The sequence below is a fragment of the Kogia breviceps genome, chromosome 1 (genome assembly GCF_026419965.1).
Source record: "Kogia breviceps isolate mKogBre1 chromosome 1, mKogBre1 haplotype 1, whole genome shotgun sequence".
NCBI lineage: Eukaryota > Metazoa > Chordata > Mammalia > Artiodactyla > Physeteridae > Kogia > Kogia breviceps.
In genome coordinates this window covers 101711009-101732566 of record NC_081310.1, presented here as the reverse complement: position 1 = coordinate 101732566, position 21558 = coordinate 101711009, and the positions used below count along the sequence as shown (strand labels likewise).

The 21558-nt window shown below is 36.6% G+C and overlaps 1 protein-coding gene across 3 annotated transcripts in view; it reads left to right on the top strand.

Moving 5' to 3' along the window:
* The window catches only part of ALG14 (ALG14 UDP-N-acetylglucosaminyltransferase subunit), a 104715-nt gene that overhangs the window by 48028 nt on the left and 35129 nt on the right, over positions 1-21558 (top strand). Inside the window, exon 6 of one of the 3 annotated variants that reach the window (XM_067040218.1) lies at positions 176-234. The exons of the other annotated variants lie outside the window; for them this stretch is intronic. Within the exon in view, the coding sequence (XP_066896319.1) occupies positions 176-234 (59 nt within the window). The remainder of the gene's footprint in view (positions 1-175; positions 235-21558) is intronic. 3 annotated transcript variants of the gene reach the window in all.

The window sequence follows — 21558 nt, the reverse complement described above, 5'->3', positions numbered from 1 at the left end:
GTCCAGTCACTATGCATGGGTTAGCTGTGGGCCCTTCCCTCAAAGAGCTTACACTCTAGTGGGGGAGACAAATGGGAAAGTAATTCTAATGTAGTGTGCCAAGTGCCTTATGGTGGTAAGTGAAAATTGCTGTGGGAGTATCACAAGAAGAACTCAGTGGTTCATTCATTTACAGATACTTGTCAAGGACCCTACTCTGTGACAGGATTTATACTGTGTGTGAGAAGTATAAAAGTAAGTAAGCACGGTGGACAGCAGTCTTGCCCACAGCTGGGTGGTTGCAGTGTGATAGGTCCTCTTTGGGGAGCTGGATAAGGCTTGAGAGTGGAGATGACATTTAAGCAAAGATGGATAAGAGTTAATCAGTCAGAGAATAGGAAAAGGTCATTTTAAGAAGAGTGAAAGATTAATAAGTCAGTTGAGTGAGTGTCACATAATGTATATAAGGTTGAAATCTTTAGACTGTATTTTTATTAATTAGCATTTTACATATAATATTTTCTTGCTATTAGAAATTAATGGGATCTGGAACTTAAGACCTGAATGCAGTAGCAAGGTAGTCATTTTTATAAGGTTAAATATTATGGATACTGTTAAGATGGCATTTGGGGCTTTTCCTCTATAAACCACATAAACAGACTTCTTTTCATTTAAATCCAATAGAAGTTAAAGGAAATGGAGACTTAAACGTTTTACTGATTTATCGTTTTCATTCATGTGACCGGAACATCTAAAAGTTGTATTTAAAAAAATTTTTAGAAAAATAACATTTATTGAACTCTCCCTATGTTGTCAGGCACTATTCTAAGTACTTCGCATATATTAACTCATTTAATTCTCCTAACAGTTCTCTGACACAATACTCTTTACCGCCATTCTATAGATGAGGAGCTCAGAATCCAGCGAGGTCTAAGTAACCAAGGTCACAGAGCTAGTCAGAGTAGCATAATTCTAGTTCTCTTTACAAATGTATCAGATTTGCCAGAATTAGATAACTCACTCAATTAAAAACTTAACTAGTAGTTTTTTTTTTTAATGTCTGTATTGCAGCAGGCACTGAAAGGGATGAATAAAATATAGCTCTATCCTCAAGAAGCTTATATTTAGTTAGCTTCAAGAAAAGTGGACTAAAGAAACAACAGGTAGGCATGAAATAGAGAGTAATTCTGTTGGTGGAAAAAAACTATTTAAATCAGAAATAGTTTTTCCATCTCTTCAGCCTACAGCTTATTTTGGTGCTTGAGATTCTTTTAAAAAGCATTTAGGACTTCCCTGGTGGCCCAGGGGTTAAGAATCCACCTGCCAATGCAGGGGACACGGGTTGGAGCCCTAGTCCAGGAAGATCCCACATGCCGCGGAGCAACTAAGCCCATATGCCACAACTACTGAGCCTGCATGCCACAACTACTGAAGCCCATGCACCTAGAGCCCGTGCTCTGCAACAAGAGAAGCCACTGCAGTGAGAAGCCTGTGCACCACAACAAAGACCCAACACAGCCAAAAATAAATAAATAAAATAAAAATTTTAAAAACATTTGAACACCATTTTTTAGCATTTTTTATTTTGAAATAATTATAGATTCCAAGGAGTTGAAGAACTAGTACACAGCGTTCCATGTACCCTTCACCCAGCTTCCACTAGTGGTGGTCTTATATAACCATAGTGCAATATCAAAATCAGAAAATTGATATTAGTACAATACCGTCAACTAGACTACAAGCCTTATTCAGTTTTCACTGTATTTCATATATGTTCATGTGTGGTTGTGTGTGTGTATAGTTCTATGCTGTTTTATCCATGTATCAAGATACATAACTGTTCCATCACTGCAAAGGAACTCCCCTGTGCTATCCCCAGTCCCTGTTCCATGGTAACCACTAATCTGTTTTCCATCACTATAGTTTGTCATTTCAGTAATGTTCTATCAATGGAATCACACACTGTGGAACTTTTTGAGAATGACTTTTTTCACTGAGCATAATGCCCTTGAGATCCATTCAGTTTTTTACATGTATCAATAATTCATTTTTATTGCTAAATAGAATTTTATTGTATAGATGTATTACAGTTTGTTTAACCATTGAGGGACATTTGAATTGTTTTCACTCTTTTGCTGCTATGAATAAAACTACTGTGAACATACATGTACAGGTTTTTGTATAGACATAAGTTTTTATTTATCTGGGTAAATGCCCAAGAATAAGATTGCTGGGTCTGATAGAAAGTTCAAGTTTACTTTTATAAGGAACTTCCAGACTATGTTCCGTAGTGGCTATACCATTTTTACATCTCACCAGCAATGTCTGAGAGATCTAGTTTCTCTTCGTTCTCTCTAGCATTTGTTATTATCAGTATTTTTTACATGTGTAGGGATATACCATTGTGTTTTTAATTTGTATTTCCTTAATGGCTAATGAGATTGAACATCTTGTCATGTACTTATTTGTCGTTAATAACTCTTCTTCACTGAAATGTCTGTTCATGTCTTTTGCCCATTTTCTAATTGGTTTGTTTTACTTTTTAGAGTTCTTTGTATATTTTAGATGTAAGACTTTTGTCTAATATGTGGTTTACAAATATTTTATCTCAGTTCATAGCTTGTCTTTTCATCTTCCTAACAGGGTCTTTCACAAAACAAAGATTTTTACTTTTGATGAGGTCTAATTATCAAATTTTCTTTCATGAATCATACTTTTGTTGTCACATCCAACAACTCTTCATCTAGTCCTAGATCCCAAAGATTTCCTCATGTTTTCCCATAATAGTTTTATGTTTTACATTTAAATGTAGGAATCAGTTTGAATCAATTTTTATATCAGGTGTGAGGTTTAGATGAAGGCTCATTTTGCCTATGGATGCCCAGCACAGTGTGTTAAAAACAAATAAACAAACCTTTCCTTCCTCCACTGAATTGGTTTTCCCCTTTGTTAAAAATCAGTTGGAATTGTTTTTTTAAAAAAGAAGTTATTAGTTGGGTGTATTTGTGTTTATCTATTCCTGGAATCTCTGTTGCATTCATCTCTGAGTCTTTTCCTCTGCTAATAGCACATTGTTTGATTGCTATAGCTGTATATATAGTAAATCTTAACTTCTGGTAGAGTGATTTCTCCCACTTTATTTTTCTTTTTCAAAATTGTCTTAGGTATTCTAGTTCCTTTGCCTTTCCATAAAAATTTTAGAATAAGCTTGTCTATGTATACAACAGAATTCTGCTGGGATTTTGATAGGACTTGCATTATATGTATAAATCAGTTTTGGGGAAATTGACATCTTTACTATATTGAGTATTCCAATCCATGGACATGGTATGCTTCTCCATTTATTTAGATCTTCTTTTATTTTGTTTATCCAAGTTTTGTAAGTTTCAACATCAAGATCATGTACATGTTTTTAAAATTAATATCTTGGTATTTCACTGTTTTGGAATAATTTTAAGTTATAAATGGTATTGTGTTTTTAATTTTGGTTTCTACATGTTTGTTGCTAACATATCAAAATACAATTGAGCTTTGTTTATCTCATATCCTGAGATCTTGCTTTTTTAAATAGATTTTCTGGGATTTTCTAGACAATCATATCTCCTGCAAATAGAAAAAATTTTATTTCTTCTCTTCCAACCAGTATATAATTTGTGTCTTTTTCTTACCTTATTGCACTGGCTAGGACTTCTAGTGTTATGTTTAATATGAATGATGAGAGCAGACAATTTTGTCTCTTTTCCAATTTTAGGGAAAAAGCCTTCATTCTTTTACCATTAAGTATGATGTCAGCTGTAGGTTTTTTATAGATGCTCTTTGTCAAATTGAAGAACTTTCCCTTCTCTATTAGTCAGGGTTCTTCAGAAAAACTGAACCAGAATCAATAGTATAGGATTTTACTCAGCTTTTTCATTCTATTCAAGTGTTTGGTTGATTGGATGAGGACCGTCCACATTAGGGAGGACAATGTACTTTACTCAGTCTACTGATTCAAATGTTAATCTTACCCCCAGATACCCTCACAGACATATGTTTCACCAAATGTCTGGGCACCCCATGGTCCAGTCAAGTTGACACATAAAATTAACCATCACAACCTCTATTCCTAATTTACTGAGAATGTTTTTATTAATGACAATAGAAAAATTAATGTATTAATGACAAAATGAATTTTGTTACAAGTTTTTTTTGCATTGATTGATGCAATCATAATTTTTTGTTAGCTATTGATACAGTACATTACATTGAGTGATTTTCAAATATTGAAACAGGCTTGCATTCCCTAAATAAATCCCACCTGATCATGTTGTATAAACGTTTTTATATATAGATGGATTTCATTTGCTAATAATTTGTGCAAATTTTTATGATGATATTCATGAAGGATATTTGTCTTTGGCTTTTTGTTTTTTACTATTTTTGTCTGATCTTGGTATTGAAATTAAACTGGCCTTATAAAATGACTCACCCTCTTTGTTTTCTGGAAGAGACTGTTTAGAATTTATGTTAATGCTTTTAAAAATATTTGGTAAAATTCTCCAGTGAAACCATCTAGTCCTGGAGATTTCTTTTTCAGAAGTGTTTAGCTACAGATTACATTTCTTTAATAGACATAGGATTATTCAGATTCTCTGTCTCATATTGGGTGAATTTTAGTAGTTTGTGGTTTTCAAGGAATTATTCCATTTCATCTAAATTGTGAAGTTTATGTGCACAGAATTGTAATGTTCCTAATTGTCCTCTTTTACAGCTTTAGGATCTGTGGTTATAGCCTTCATTTCATTCTTGATATTGGCAAGTTCTGTTTTCTCTCTTTTTATATTTGTCAGTCTTGCTAGAGACTTATCAATTTTATTGATGTTTTCAAAGAGTCAGCTTTTTGTTTCATTTATTTTCTCTTATCTTTACTATTTCCTTTCGGTTCATTTTGCCCTTCTTTTTCTAGTTTCTTAAGGTAGGGGCTTAGATTATTGATTGAAGACCTTTCCTCTTTTCTAATGTAAGCATTGAGTGTTATAAATTTCTCTTTCATCACTGCTATAGCATCATCCTACAAATGTAGGTATGTTATATTTTCATTTGGTTCTAAGTATTTTTTATGTCCTTTGATACTACTTCTTTGACCCATGGATTATTTAGAGTGCTTTAATTTCTAAGTATTTGGAGATTTTTTTCCTATTATCTTTTTGTTATTGATTTCTAGTTTGATTCCATTATGGTCAGAGAACATACTCTTTTTTTAATATATGTTAAGGTAATGTTTTATGATCCGGGATACAGTCTATCTTGGTGAATATATTGTCCATGGGTGCTTAAAAAGAACGTGTATTCTGCTGTGTGGTGTGTTCTGTAATTGCCCATTAGACCCTGTTGCTGAATGATGTTACTGAGCCCTTCTATATCTTTGCTGATTTTCCATCTAATAGGTCTACAGATAACTGTGAGAGACATGGAACATTTCGTTAGCCCTTCTAAAACCATGTCTAAATGGTCTCATTGATCTTGGCCCTTCATAATTCGTTCTATGCCCTTTTTCCCCTAGTGTAATGTACGCATTGATCCCACAGTCATATGAATTTTAAGTAGTCCTTGTAGTTCACTGTTTTGTCTCTTGAAACCCAAATACTTCTTCTCTATTGTGTCTTTTTAGTTTCTCCTAAAAGTAGGAGTCTTTTAATCATTCTTTGAACAAGTGGGCTGATCTCATACTCTCTTGAAAATATACTCCTGAGAAGAAATTTGTTTGTTTCAAGGTGAGGAAGGGAACGTTGAATTTGTTAGGTTGCTGATCATTAAACTAAAGTAAGAGGAATGCTTATGTTGAGGGAGAACAATCTGTAAAGTTCTTGAGGGTAAAGGCCATGTATTTGTGTGTTTCCCATGGTCCTTTCCTAGAAAAGTGCCTTCCACATATTTGTGGAATGACTTAAAAATAAATGAATGAATACTGAATGACGTGAGTCATCTCCAAAACAAAGACACCCGCTCCCTAAACTGGTATTCTTCTCAGGCTTTATTAAGAGTCTGAAAAACCAGGAGGGTTTCCCAAGTCTGAAGTGTTTGATTACTGGCTTCCTTCCAGCCTGGCTGTTGTTAAATGAAATACTCAAAGAAAGAACTCTGCATGTAAAAATGAAACCTAATTTAATTTTTAATCACGTAAAAAAAGAAATTTCAGATTCTACATGTATAACAAACTGGAAAGAAATGGACCATTTCATCCTAATACTCTGCCTTTTTGCCTGAAGCTGAAGCTGATTTAATTCACTATGACAAATTTAGATGTATTTATTACATGTACACTTGTACTTTGTATGAAAGAAAGCCATTATTTTACTTAGTCATTTTTTTCCATGTTCTGTATCCAGTTTGAACTGTGAAATGCCTAAGTTCATAGCAGTAGCAAGTTGATGACATGGATAAAGGGTTATTGTCCATAAATGGGGTACTATGATTTTTCCTTTTAATTAGGTATTTTCTGTGGTGAGCCACAACTGGTTGGAATTGGGATTACCACTGTTTGCATAGTATATAAAAATTTTATTGCCCTGTTGATTGACATGTCTTTCAAACATTAAGAAGAGTCAATTAAGTTCTTGTTACTATGCCAGAACCTTACAGGAACTTTGTTTTTCCCCTTAATTGCTGTTGGTTTGATTCTCTTTATGTAATGACCTTCATCTGGTATTATATTTTTTGGTGATCAAAACCTTTATATCATGTTCAAAGGAAACTTAGCTAGACAAAGAAAAGGTCACCCGGCCCAAGATGCCTATCTATAAATGGAGTTAAGTGAGAATAAGATTTTTCAAGCCAAGTCAAATAAGAAACAATTAGATCGCAATCATCTACTGCTTCTTGTTTTCCAAGATTAATGAAATCATACTTGGGAGCCATTTGTTTAAGCTTGTTCGGTTCCTGTTCCTCTGTTGACCAGTCCTCTGTAACACATTAAAATAATACCAGTGTTTCTTTTTCCCAGTTTGTATTTCCCCTCCTTACATGTACTGTAAATTTAGCAGCTTTCATAAAGATACAGAAGAACCAGCTCTGTATTGTACATTCATTTACCAAGTCTGATGAAGGTCAGAGTCCACTGTGAGGAGTGATTTTATGTGAAAATCCTCCCAACGTATCTGGTTTCTTATGACTGACAAACTGCATTTCCCAGCTGCATGGTGAAATTGCCAGCTGTGCCACTGACACATTGGCTGGGTGACAACCTGTAGCTACTTCCATCCACAAATGAGGTATTTAATTTAAATGTTATGGTTTCTGTTTCACATTTTGAATGACCTTAGAACAAAATCTGTGTCAAAATTAGGCTGTATATTATCAGTTAGAGATGGCTTTGAATTTTTTTTCTTTTTCTCCACTTTGGGGGAATTCTCCGAAACTTGAAAATGATTTTTCTTTCTTTTCTGAGTTGATCCTTTTGCCACTTGGCAAACATTACGTTTTTCCTCTCTGCAGAAGCCAGTGTGGCTTTGCCTACTGTTTTTCTCTTGTTTCGCTTTGCCTGCATCACTCTCTGAGCTGTCACTGTTTCAGCCCATTACAGGCACATATGAGATCTGGGCCTGGTGGGGCCTCTTCCTTTCAAGGTGAAAGCTAGTATGTTTTCCTAAGAATAACAACGTGGCTACAGTGAAAACAGAAATAAAAGTTGAAGGAAAAGAAATTGAGTTGTGAAAGGATAAGAATAAGGGAAGCAAGCATGATGGAAACAAAGCTGTTTTCCAAGAAAGGACTGATATGTAATCAGAGACAATGAACTCAGAGAGACCTGGCCTTGTACGAAAAGGTGATGGAGGCACCAGTGGTTAAGTGAGAACAGAGGGTGGGATCAAGAGAAAGGAAATCTTTGAAATGATCTTCAATTTTAGTAATGATCCCTACAAGCAGCCGGTTTCACGGCCTTACAGTGCCTATTTTAAAGTTTCATGTGAATCAGCATAGCTCTATTTTTATAGTATCTGAAAATCACTAAAGTGCTGTTTTTGTTTAGAATTTTAAAAATCTCCCTTTGGTCCGAAGGAAAAAAGAAAAGAAAGGAGCACAATCAGAACACAGATAATTGAGTATGGAATGTGAGAGCTTAGGAAGGGCTGCTGCAGTCCAAGTCAAGTTGGAGTCATTAAAGATTTGGAGATGTCTGGAACTCGAGTTGGTGTGGAAGAAGTAGCTTGGGGAGTTTTTTTGTTTTTTGTTTTTGTTTGTTTACTATTTTTATTTAAAATTAACATGTCAAGATTATGTTAATTTTACAGATTGATAATTTTTAAACCTAGTCTCTGAAATATTTTATAAAGTCAGCTGTAAGACACATCCTAGACAAATCTAAGACACTACTAGATTTCAGATATGAAGATAAACTCATCAAGGCCTTCAATAATTAAATAATCATTAAATGATTAATAATTATTAAATAATTTACATAAGCAAAATAATTAGACTGAGGCATCAAACATTTTAAAAGCAGTCTAAAAAGCAGAGGAGCAATGGAGCAATAGGTTTTTCCAAACTCAATGAGAGAAAGTGTAAACCAGTGATTTTATATTCAGCTAAAGTGTCCTTCAAAGACCAAGGCAATGAAAAAACAATATTCAATACATAAAAACTTAAGGAATTCTGCATTCATCAGCCTTTCCTAAGGAAACTACTACTGAATGACATCAACCAACCAAAAGATGATTGGGAAAACTTCAGCAAAAAGACAGATGGTCAACATTTTAAATTCTATAAATGTATACGTAAGAATAAAACAAAGGTGGAATGAAGGTGATACGCTAATGCACAAAGATTATGTATTGTGATAAATTTGAAATAATGCAACTGAAATATGAGAGAGAAAGAAAAGGAAAGAGAAATGGAAAAGCTTATTGTTTTACAGGCAATAGATGGACATTAAAAGATACTGAAAATAGCTGATAAACCTGACAGTAAAAAATAAAATAATTAGGGCTTCCCTGGTGGCGCAGTGGTTGAGAATCCGCCTGCCGATGCAGGAGACACGGGTTCGTGCCCTGGTCCGGGAAGATCCCACATGCCGTGGAGCAGCTAAGCCCGTGAGCCATGGCCGCTAGGCCTGCGCGTCCGGAGCCTGTGCTCCGCAACGGGAGAGGCCACAGCAGTGAGAGGCCCGCATACCGCAAAAAAAAAAAAATAAAATAAAATAATTAAAACAGAAGCCTAAACCAGATTTAAAAAACAATATAAAGAAAGAAAATTGCAGAGAAATATAACTCATAAATGTCAATTCAAAATCACTAAATAAAATATTTGCATACAGAATCCAACACCACATTAAAGAAAATAACACACCATAATCAAGTGGAGTTTATTGAAGGAATATGAGGTTGTTTTAATGTTAGTTAATCCATTAACATCATATGCCATATTAATAAGTGTAGGAAAAAAAGGTCATATAGCTATATTAACAGATACTTAACAAGTCTGACAAGATTCAACACCCATTATGATCAAAATATTCAAGAAAATTGGACATGAGTAACATGAGAAATACTTAACATGATAATATATAATAGTATTTAATATATATATATATAAAAGAAGAAATGCAGGCAGTTTCTTATTTAATTGGAAAACACTAGAGGTGTTTGCTTGGGGAGTTTTTGAAATTTGAATGCAGACTGTGAACTCCTTGAGGAAAGATAAGATGTGTTACTCTTCTTGGCAATCCTAGCACCTATTAAAGTGCTCGGGGGCACTTTAGTAAATATTGAATATTGAAGGAGAGAAGTTTATAATTAATAAATATTGAAGGAGAGAAGTTGGATAGGAGGAATATAGGAAAATAAATATTGTAACAGAGGAAAAAAATGTAAAGCAAATACTCAGAATGAATTCTTGTAAATATTGAAGTAAATATTGAAGGAGAGAAGTTGGGTAAATATTGAAGGAGAGAAGTTGGGTAGGAGGAATATAGGAAGGAAAGGGAGAAGCTATTAAAAGTTAGTGATGACTGCTTAGCACTTTTAAGGGGGTGGAAAAAATAGAATAGGGGTAAAAGCATTGCATAACTGCTCCTTGGCTAACCTTTGCACCGACTGAATTAATCCCTGGAATTCATCTAAGGATTTTCTTGATAGCACGTTTTTGAAGTGTTAAATATTGTCTTTTTCGAAGCAATCAAAAGGAAATGGCAAAAATTTCTCTTTCATCTCAAGCAGAATACAGTTGCTTTACTTTTTTTTATTGAGATGAAATTCACATAACATAAAATTAACCATTTTAAAGTGTACAGTTGGGCTTCCCTGGTGGCGCAGTGGTTGGGAGTCTGCCTGCTGATGCAGGGGACGCGGGTTCGTGACCCCGTCCGCGAGGATCCCACGTGCCGCGGAAAGGCTGGGCCCGTGGGCCGTGGCCGCTGGGCCTGTGCGTCCGGAGCCTGTGCTCCGCAACGGGAGAGGCCACAACAGTGAGAGGCCCGCGTACTGCAAAAAAAAAAAAAAAAAAAAAAGTGTACAGTTCAGTAGCATTTAGTACATTCACAATGTTGGGCACCACCTGTATTAGATTCCAAAACATTTTCATCAACAGTTGCTTTACTTTAATGCCTGAGTATCATGAAACCACTTAGAGTTTTTTACTTTATTTTAAAAAGAAGATTGAAACCTAGTCAGTGTCTTCTAACAGCCTCTGGAGACTAAATGCCATCTTCCTCATAGTCTGTCTTTTAAATTTCTCATTTCCCTCCCCACGAATCATTGGGTAAAACTTACCTTTTTAGGTTGACATTTCCTCTTTGGTAGTTTCTTTTTTGGTGATTTCTTTTTCTCCTGGCCTCCTGGTATAATTCTTACTTTTTGTAGCATGAATACAGTGAAGCCTCCTGGTCATGGATTTCTTTTTCTAGTGCTAAACATATTGGTAATTCAATCAGCTCCAGAAAGCTTATCACTTCTCTACATGGAGCGTGAGATTTGAGATTCCACTTACACCAGGACAGCATTCTATAGGAGATGTAAGTCAGGTGCTTCTCATCTTCCATGGATCCTTGCCAAAGGATAAAAAGGGCAAACTGATTTCCTCTAAGACACATGGACAAATAATTATAAAAATATTCTTCAAAAGGACCTTATAATCAGGGATGAGGAAACTGTGATTACTCTAGATTTACTAAAGGAAGGAATAAACACCTTATAAATTTCAAACATTGTTTGCAGCTTACAGAAAAAAGATATTTTAGCATTATTGTTTAGAGGAGTGAAAATGGTCCAATTAGAAACAGGTTAGAGAGCTTGAGAGCTCTCTTAAAAATAGCAAAACATTCCCTGCTGATAAGACCTTTGAATTACAGAAAGAACGTGTCATGACTGATCATTCCTTTTAAGAAATGTGAACAGCAGATTTATAAGTTTCGTATGTATATGATGTCAAAATTTCCATATTCTGCCATAAAGAATGAAATTTGCAGTGGGATCAGCTGTAGAATTGCAAAGGGCAGCAAATTCCATTTGTTAGCAGAATACCATCTTGCATTCTTGGTCTTCCTGAAATCATACTTAAGCCATTTATACAAATCTTTGACAAAGCAATTTTAAAAAATGTTTATAGCTGACAGTTTTGTGAAAACAGGTTTGTGCTTATGGGCTAAATAATTACTTTTCTCTCAAGACAGGTGTGTCATGCTCAAATCAGTTGTGTCCACATCTTCAAAGCTCCAGATGCTATTTTTCAAAAGATTTGCTTACACAATACAGTATTTTGTAGATACTTCTCATTAGTGGAGGCAGTGCCCAAAGCTCAGGGGACTTAGTCTGTTGCTGTTTTATTATTCCCAAGCCAACTTTCCTGTTTCAGCTTTTCAAGGAGCCATGATTCATCTCTGTGAAGTCACACAGGGAGAAAAAAAATCCCTCCCTGCTCAATACGAATGGAGAAGAGAATTGGGGTGGGGTCAAGGCTGGGAGTGGGTGGGAGTATGGATTTCCCTCCTCTCTGTGGGAACTAGGTGAGGCTTGTGTGTGGCCAACTTCCAGTCTTCAGGTCACGAAGAAGAGTTCCTCATTTTTGTTATATATGTTTCATCAAGAATTCATTCTGAGTATTTGCTTTACATTTTTTTCTGAAAATTTCCACATTATTGTTTTCTCTGGCTTGTATCCACTACACCTTGATCGTGGTAGAGGAGGAAATATGCCATACTGGGAATCAGGATGTTTTTGGTTTTACTCTCAGCTTTTTGAATAATTAGGCATGTGACTCGAAGCTATTCACTTAGGCTGTCTGAGCTTATTAGCCTCTCCTCCAATCAAATGGGAATAATAGGAAGGCACACAGTAGGCAGAGCACAGATGTCAGATCCACTTGCTTTTGAACAGGCCACTCCCTCTGCCGGGAAGGTGATTGATTCCGTACCATTCAAAACCACTAACTCTTGCTCACCTCCTGTCTGAATGACTGACGCTTGTTGGAGCTCCTGCACCTCACAGTATGTTAGATATAGTGGATGCCCAAAACATATTTTTTTTAATGATGATGATGACTTAGCTCTGAGAGTATTTCTGGGGTTCCTCATAGTTTATTTAAGGAACACCTATCACCCATACACATGCATTCAAAAGCTTGGCTGTCCTTCTACTGTCCCGCCCTATACTGCAGCCTTCTCGCTTCTGTCTCTTTTCGTACTTTGACCTTTCTTTCTCTTTCTTCCTCTTTCTCACTCACACCTCTGCCCTCCCTTTGGAGTTCACGTCGATGGCCCCGGGGTTTGGCCCATTATCTTCCACTTTTCTCCAGCTGCCTTGATCAACTTCTGCTGCAGAAATTCTTCTTCCCTTAGGTCTCTTAGGAGATAGAACTTTTTTTTTTTTTTTTTTTTCCCCCCCGGCTGTGCTGTGCAGCATGTGGGATTTTTAGTTCCCTGACCAGGGATGGAACCCGTGCCCCCTGCATTGGGAGCACGGAGTCCTAACCACTGGACCACCAGGGAAGTCCAGATAGAAGTAAATTTTAAGTTTTCATAAGTCTCCCGGTTTTTTGTCCCTGAATTAGCACACTCACCTTTGTTTTAAGGACTCTCTTACTACTCACTATAGGAAACAGATGGGTATTGACAAAAATTGTAAGCATTATCAGAGTTAGATGTGTAAGAGCTTATGCATTACTGATAGACTTTATTCAAATAAAATAGCAAAGGTCTTTCTCAATGCCTGTTCTTTGTCTACTTCAGTGAGCCCTTTTTAAAATATTTAAGACTAGGCCTCTTGTGTTCTCTTTTTTTATCAGCTAATTCTGAAGCAAATTGATGATCTTGGATCACATGCAGATACAAACATGTTTTGTCTGATTCACATAGCTGGTTGGCATTGGTACCACATGGTTGTTTCAGGTATTTCATGTTGCACAAAAATCCATTTTTCTGGCTCTTTTTGAAAAATTGGAAGGGCAGGTAACTGCAGGGCAGGTATCACCTAGCGCTGAGTAGTGACTGCTCTGTCTGGGATACATGCTCTCTTACCTCTGGTTGTTTCATGTATATAGGTTCCCTGAGCGGATTATGTTTGTGTTCAGCTTTCATTCCTTTCCCAGCAACATAAATGGGTGGTAGCAGTGCGAAAGGTTGGTTTGTAGGCCTCATACACATGGGTGGCTAAATGCAGGCCATGCACATGAAGGCAGTGGGCTTACTGTGCACAGTAGCAAGACAGACCTGCCACCCCTGGACCCTTTACTCCTTAAAGTCCTGGAGCTGCCACTGCTCTTGTGGCAGAACCATTTATTAGATTATTTATATCCTGGTGGATTTCTATATACAGCAATCAATGCGTGTCTCACATGCCCCCTCCTCTTTTTATTAGAACAGTCATATTAAGTCATTCCCTGGTGGGGAATCCACTTGTACTCTTAGAATCATAAACTTACACAGATAATACCTTAGCAATCATTTAATCCTACATCCTCTTTATAAAGTCTAGATAATAAAGCCAAGAGGGGGCATGCCTTGTCTCGAGTCTTAGAACTAATAGCAAAGCATGGATGAAAAACCCCGTTCTTCTCACTCCCAGCTCCAGGCTCAGCTCTAGACCACACTACAAATGAAACATAGATTTCTTTCCTCTCTAAGAGCAATCAGGTGTATACTCTCTACGTGAAACAAAGGAAATGGGCTTGGGCAGCATGTCTACTAAGGTTCAGAATCTAGGTCTGCCATTCTAATATTTGGGCAAGCTTAAGTGAGCTATTTGATCTCCATAAACTTCCTTTTCCTCATCTGTAGAACAGAGACCATGAAACCTACTTCATAGTCTTATGTGACTATAACTAGTATGTACACAAGGGGCGTCCATGGTAGGTTCCTAGGTCCTCCAAACCCCTTTATCACCAGGTTCAATATTCTCTTCCAAAAATTGAGAGGCTAACAAGGAGTTAATAAATATTTTTAAACTTAAGCCAAGGAATGTCTGCACAGTGCCCAGTTTGGATGATGTGGTATGTCTAACTGCTTTCATGTTGATAATCATGCCACAGTGAGCCCCTTCAGGCATGAAAACAACCAAGGATTATTTGCTTCTCTGTTCTCTCCTTCTTGGCCCTCTTGTGTTTTCGTCACATACTCCACCCTTTCTCCTTTTTTTTTTTTTTTTTTTTTTTTTTGCAGTACGCGGGCCTCTCACTGTTGTGGCCCCTCCCATTGCGGAGCACAGGCTCTGAACGCGCAGGCTCAGTGGTCGTGGCTCACAGGCCCAGCCGCTCTGCGGCATGTGGGATCTTTCTAGACCAGGGCACGAACCCGTGTCCCCTGCATCGGCAGGCGGACTCTCAACCACTGCACCACCAGGGAAGCCCAACTCCAGCCTTTCTAAAAGCAGTCTGTCAGGTTCTCTCTCCTGCTGGGCCACTGTTCAATGACATCCTTCTGAATCTGCCCCTCTCAGGGAGGAGCTTGTCGGCATGGGCCTGATTCTCAGTTACACAATTCATATTCTCAATTTCTGGAAGCTTCTTCTGAGCTGTATCTTGGACTATCAGTCCATCTAGATCTTTCCCACCTGTGAACTCCTCGGACTAACATTTCACTGTCACTGGTCATCTCACTTCCATTCATTTTCTCCTTCCCCAACTTACATTATGAGCACTTTAAGGGCCAAAAACAGTCTTCAGGCTGTATTATTATCCACCAGGGAGCTTAGCAATCTGTGGGTGCTTAAGGAGGTCTTTGATTAGTAACTGGATTGTAGGGCTTCCCTGGTGGCGCAGTGGTTGAGAGTCCGCCTGCCGATTCAGGGGACACGGATTCGTGCCCCGGTCCGGGAGGATCCTACATGCCGCGGAGCGGCTGGGCCCGTGAGCCATGGCCGCTGAGCCTGCGCGTCCAGAGCCTGTGCTCCGCAACGGGAGGGGCCACAACAGTGAGAGGCCCGCGTACTGCAAAAAAACCCAAAACAAACAAACAAAAAAACTGGATTGGAAGGCACTGGAAGACACCATGACAAATATTAGCAGCTCCTGATTCCAGCTATCCCCAGAGTGCTGCACTGTCTTCCTTCTCTGCCAGTTAAATATCTCCTCCTCGGCTACCACCCTCTTTTCCTTCTTAGGTCCCACTCAGAGGTGAATGACATTCAGGGGACCCTTGAACTGCCTCCTGGATCACCTCTCTCCCTCCCCACTAGCTAGGTGTGCCCCATCCTCTTAGTTATCAAAGAGAACTTGGACCTCCCTTCTTCTAAGAGCGCCATGGCAAGTCTAGAACTGTGCAGAGCTCTCTTCAGATTGAAAAGGATTGGGAAGCGTAACCAAGCCTGAGGAACTCGGGTCTTCCTCTGCTGTCATTCCGCCAAAATACCCACTTGCTTCTTAAGGAAAATGTTATTCGTTGAATTATTTTTTATTTTTTAAGAGGACCTTAAACTATCAATGCAGAATTGCTTTCTGATGCCACTTCTTAGGATCATAAAACCTAGATATCAGAGCAAGATTTTTTTACTGGCTATAATCTGAATGTCTATCCTTTGAAGTCATTTATTCCTGAATTTGTTATTATTTTATAAACTTGCTATTATTTACAAATAAATTATCTGTAAATAAATTTACAAATAATTGTAATTTGTCTATAAATAATTGTAAATACATAAATTATCTACAGTGGTGTTATTATTTTACATTGAATAACTGCTGTGAGCTGAGACCTGAGCTGGGCACCGTGGACCATGGAGGTGACCATGAGAAACGGGTGGCATTCATGCTCAGAAGAGTATATAATTTAGGAAGCAGGCACTGCCCCAAGTCCAGGATTAGGAAGGAGGGATCATGTGAACTGGGAACTGAACTGACCGCCTCAAGGTTCAAGACAGAAACACCAGTGTGATTATTTGGAGGTGTTTTAAATCCCAGGCCCTCTTTTGGTGGCGAGAGCACGTAAATGAGCCATTATCCCGTCGCTCACAAACTACACAGTGAAGAATATGGCGTGAGGCTTCAGGATGTCTGACAGAATAGTTCCAGAAGGCGGGAGCGGCAAATGTACTTCAAAGAACCCAGAATAAATAGCCCTTTAGGTCAGTTTTTAAATCAATAACAGATCGGGCGCTACAAGAGGAAGCCTGTTTCCCAGCCAAACAGTGAACAATGCTAAAAGCCCCGGCTCCCACAGTCTCTGGGGAGTAATTAGAACTTGTTCAGTAATCAGCCAATTTGGATTTCTGAGAATGATTCTAAACACCAAATGATAAAAGTTGGGTAAAGTAAACTAAACTGTTGTTTCATAATCGAGTTTCATAATTTAATTAGAGAATCATAACGTTAGAAATGCTGGAGGGTTTTTTGTTTTGTTTTTTGTTATTTTTAAGGAAAAGTGATTTAAAGGCAATGCTATTAAAATAAAAATAACTCAATTCTAAAAATATATGCTGAAGCCTTTTATCTTACTGGGGACCAGAAAACAGTAAAATATCCAAGTTGGAGTCTAGTCCTCATTAGACCAATAAATTAGTTTTGGAACTCTGAAGTAGTTGTTTGATTTCTTTTGTTTACAGAGCCAGTGCAGGTTTGGTGGATTGTTTGTTTTAATTGGCAAAACGCTGTAAACATCCAGGTTCTGGTTGCTGTATTTTTATTATAAAGCACAGGAAACTTCCATCAGAAGCAGTAGAGGGTTAGGATAAATTGTAAATTAACAATAGTTTTTAGTCAAGTTCAGATATGGCCGGTTACTTATCCTGCATTGGAAAAATGAGACAATTCTATGATTACAAATATATGGCAACTAATGTCTTTGATGAGAGAGAAAGATTCTCCTGGATTGTTTTGTGTTTTATTTTGTCATTTAATCAACAGCGCAGACACAGAGTCGGACAATATCTTACCAAATTATACTTTTTCCTATGATGTCAGTTTTGATCTTTAAGGTTCCTTCCAGCTTTGAGTCTTTGATTCACTGATTCTAATTTGATATACTAGGAAATTCCACCAAAGCAGGGCTGCCTGGAACAGGCCCTGTTGGCCCTGGAGTATAGATGCTCTGAAGGGGAAACCCAGTGTATGATGATGTAGTGTGTGACTGACCTGCAGAGGATTGCCTGATTAGAGGTACCTCAGAACTTGCCCTAACACTGTCAGCATAGTCTTGGTGACCACCAAATCTGGCATTTGTATTTTTTTAGTAGCAAATGTGGAGAACTCATTATTACTTAATGAGCAGCAAAATCTTACTGGGCTCTACTATAATAACTTGGTAGCTTTCTCTAATAAGACAAAACAACTGGAAAATAGTTCATGTAAGTTTAATTCCAACTGTACTTCTCACTGAGTTGGATGGTATAGTATTTCCCTAAACTAGAGATTTTGGATTACCATGACATTCACCAAAAGACCCAAACCATGTTTACATGGAAGTTCATATGATGAAATAATAATTAAAATTCACTTTTTAAAAACTTTTTATTTTATATTGGAGTATAGCTGATTAACAATGTTGTGATAGTTTCAGGTGCACAGCAAAGGAACTCAGCCGTACATATACATGTATCCATTCTCCCCCAAACTTTTTATCACTTTTACTCATTAGAAGTGAAGACTAAAACAATGATCAAGTTTAGTTTTTGAATTTCAATAATAAGGAATAATAAAGAATCTTAATCCTGTTTTATATGGAAGTAATTGGAATCTTTAGGTTTCTAGGCTAATTTAGATGCACCCACCATTCCTCATTCTTTTCTTTTCTTTTTTTTGAATTTTATTTTATTTATTTTTTTATACTCCTCATTCTTTTCTCAGTTGGCTTTCTGATCATAGTGTGGCCAGAGAAGCACACAGTATTCTAAGTATATGATAAGAACAATTCCTCTGACTTTATTCAATTTCTTTGTTTATATAATGAAGAACGTTGCTTGTTTATGTTTCTGCTAGGCCCTGTTGGAATTTTCTCTTCCAAATTTGTAGAACTTTTCACTAAATATGGAATGATATGGTGATTTTTTTTCCCCTTCCAGTCAATAAGAACTTTCTTTTCTTTGTAGAACTTAGGAATGGCAAAAAGAACTAACTCATTCTTGTGGTATTTTCTAAATCCATTATACACAAATGAGTAGTCACATGGCTGATAGAAATAGCAGTATACTGTAGCTTGTGGTTTTTATTTTAAGTAGATTTTTATTTTTATTTAAAGTAGATTTTATTTTTTAGAGCAGTTTTAGGTTTACAGCAAAATTCAGCAGAAGGCACAGAGATTTCCCATGTACCCTCTGCCCCCATAGATGCATAGCCTCACCCGTCATCACCGTCCTTCACCAGAGTGGTACATTTGTTACAATTGATGAACCTACATCAACACCTCATTATCACCCAAAGTCCTGATATTTATATTATTGTTCACTCTTGGTGTTACACATTATATATTTTACAAATATATAATGACATGTATCTGTCATTATATTATCATGCAGAGTAGTTTCACTGCCTTAAACATACTCTGTGCTTTGCTTATTCATTCCTCACTGCCCCAACTCCTGACAGTCACTGAATTTTTTTCTTTTTACTATCTTTATAGTTTTGCTTTTTCCAGAATGTCATATAGTTGCAGTCATGCAGTATGTAGCCTTTTCAGATTGACTTCTTGCAGGTGGTAATATGCAGTTAAGGTTCTTCCATGTCTTTCCATGGCTTGATAACTCATTTCTTTTTAGTGCTGAATAATATTCCATTGTCTGGTTGTACCACAGTTTAGTTATCTATTCACCTGCTGAAGGATGTCTTGGTTGCTTTCAAGTTTTGACAATTGTGAATAAAGCTGCTATAAACATCTGTGTACAGGTTTTTGCATATACATAAGTTTTTAATCCCTTGGGTAAATTCCAAGAAGCACAATTACTGGGTCATATGGGAAGAGTATGTTTAATTATCTGAGAAACTGCCAAACTGCCTTCCAAAGCGGCTGTACCATTTTGTATTCCCACCAACAATGAATGAGAGTCCCTGTTGCTCCACATCTTCATCAGCATTTGATGTTGTCAGTGTTCTGGATTTTGGCCATTCTTATGGGTTTGTACTGGTCTCTCATTTTAATTTGCATTTCTCTAATGACATATGATGTGGAGCATCTTTTCACATGCTTATTTTCTATCTGTATGTCTTCTTTGATGAAGTGTCTGTAAAGATCTTTGGCCTGTTTCTTAGTTGGTTTATTCATTTTCTCATTGTTGAGTTTTAAAAGTTCTTTGTATATTTTGGATAACAGTCCTTTATCAGATATATCTTTTGAAAATATTTTTTCCTAGTCTGTGGCTTGTCTTCATTTTCTTGGTAATGTCTTTTAAAGAATAGAAGTTTTTATTTTAATGAAGTCCAACTTTTCAATTGTTTCTTTCATGGATTGTGCCTTTGGTATTATATCTAAAAAGTCATCGCCAAACCAAAGGTCATAATAGATTTTCTGTGTTATGTTCTAGGAATTTCATGGTTTTGCATTTTACGTTTAGGTCTATGATCCATTTTGAGTTAGTTTTTGTGAAGGGTGTAAGATCTGTGTCTAGATTCTCTCCTTTTTTTTTTTTTTTTTTGGCATGTAGATGTCCAGTTGTTCCAGCATCATTTGTTAAAAAGACTGTCTTTGTTCCATTGTGTTGCCTTCACTCTGTTGTCAAATATCAGTATTTATGTGGCTCTACTTCTGGCTCTCTATTCTGTTCTTTTGACATACTTGTCTATTCTTTCACCAATACCACACTGTCTGATACTATAGCTTTATTGTAAGCACAAAGTCAGTACATACTTACTGAAGTCAGGTAGTGTCAGTCCACTAACTTTGTTCTTCAATATTATGTTGTCTGTTCTGTGTCTTTTGCCTCTCCATATAAACTTTAAAATTATTAAATTAAAATTATTGATATCCACAAAATATTGAGAATTTGTTGGGAATTTGACTAAGATTGTGTTGAACCCATAGATCAAATTGGGAAGAACTGACATCTTGATAATACTTGATAATACTGAGTCTTCCTGTCCATGAACATGGAATATCTATTTCATTCTTCTTTGATTCTGTTTTTCAGAGTTTTATAGTTTTCCTCATATAGATCTTATACATATTTTGTTAGATTTATATCTAAGTATTTCATTGTTTGGGGTGCTATTGTAAATGGTTATGTGTTTTTAATTTAAAATTCCAATTGTTCAATAGAAAAGTGATTGGTTTTTGTGTATCAACCTTATATCCTGTAACCTTGCTTTAATCACTTATTAGTTCTAGGAATTTTTTAGTCAGTTCTTTCAGATCATGCCATCTGCCAACAAAGGCAGTTTTATTTCTTCCTTCCCAATTAGTACACATTTTATTTCCTTTTCTTATCTCATTACATTAGCTAGGATTTATAGTATAATGTAGAAAAGGAGTGATGAAAGGGGACATACCTACCTTGTTCCTGATTTTAGTGGAAAAGCTCCTAGTTTCTCACCATTAAGTATAATGTTAGCTGTAGGTTTTTTGTAGATATGTTTTATCAAATTGAGGAATTTCCCCCTCTATTCCTAGTTTACTAAGAGTTTTTTTTAAATCATAAATGGATTTGGATTTTATCAAATGTTTCTTTTCTCCATCCATTAATATGATCATGTGATTTTTCTTCTTTAGCCTGCTGTTGTGATAGATTACATGAACTGATATTCAAATGTTGAACCAGACTTTCATACATGGAATAAATCCCACTTGATTGTGGTGTTTAATTATTTTCAAACATTGTTGGATTCAATTTGCTGATGTTTTGTTTTGTTGAGAATTTTTGCATCTGTGTTTGTGAGAGATATTGGTCTATAGTTTTCTTGTAAAGTCTTTGTCTGGTTTTGGAACTAGGGAAATTCTGGCCTCGTGGAATGAGTTAGGGAGTATTCCCTCCAGTTCTATCCTCTGAAAGAGATTGTAGAGAAATGGTATAATTTCTTTAAAATATGGAATTCTTTTTATTTTTGCAATCATTTTAAACTTACACAAAAGTTGCAAAAATAGTAGAGAATTCCTGTATGTCATTCATCCAGCTTTCACTGGAATTAATATCTTACATAGCTATAGTACAGTTATCAAGACCAAGATATTAACACTGGTATAATAACTATTAACTA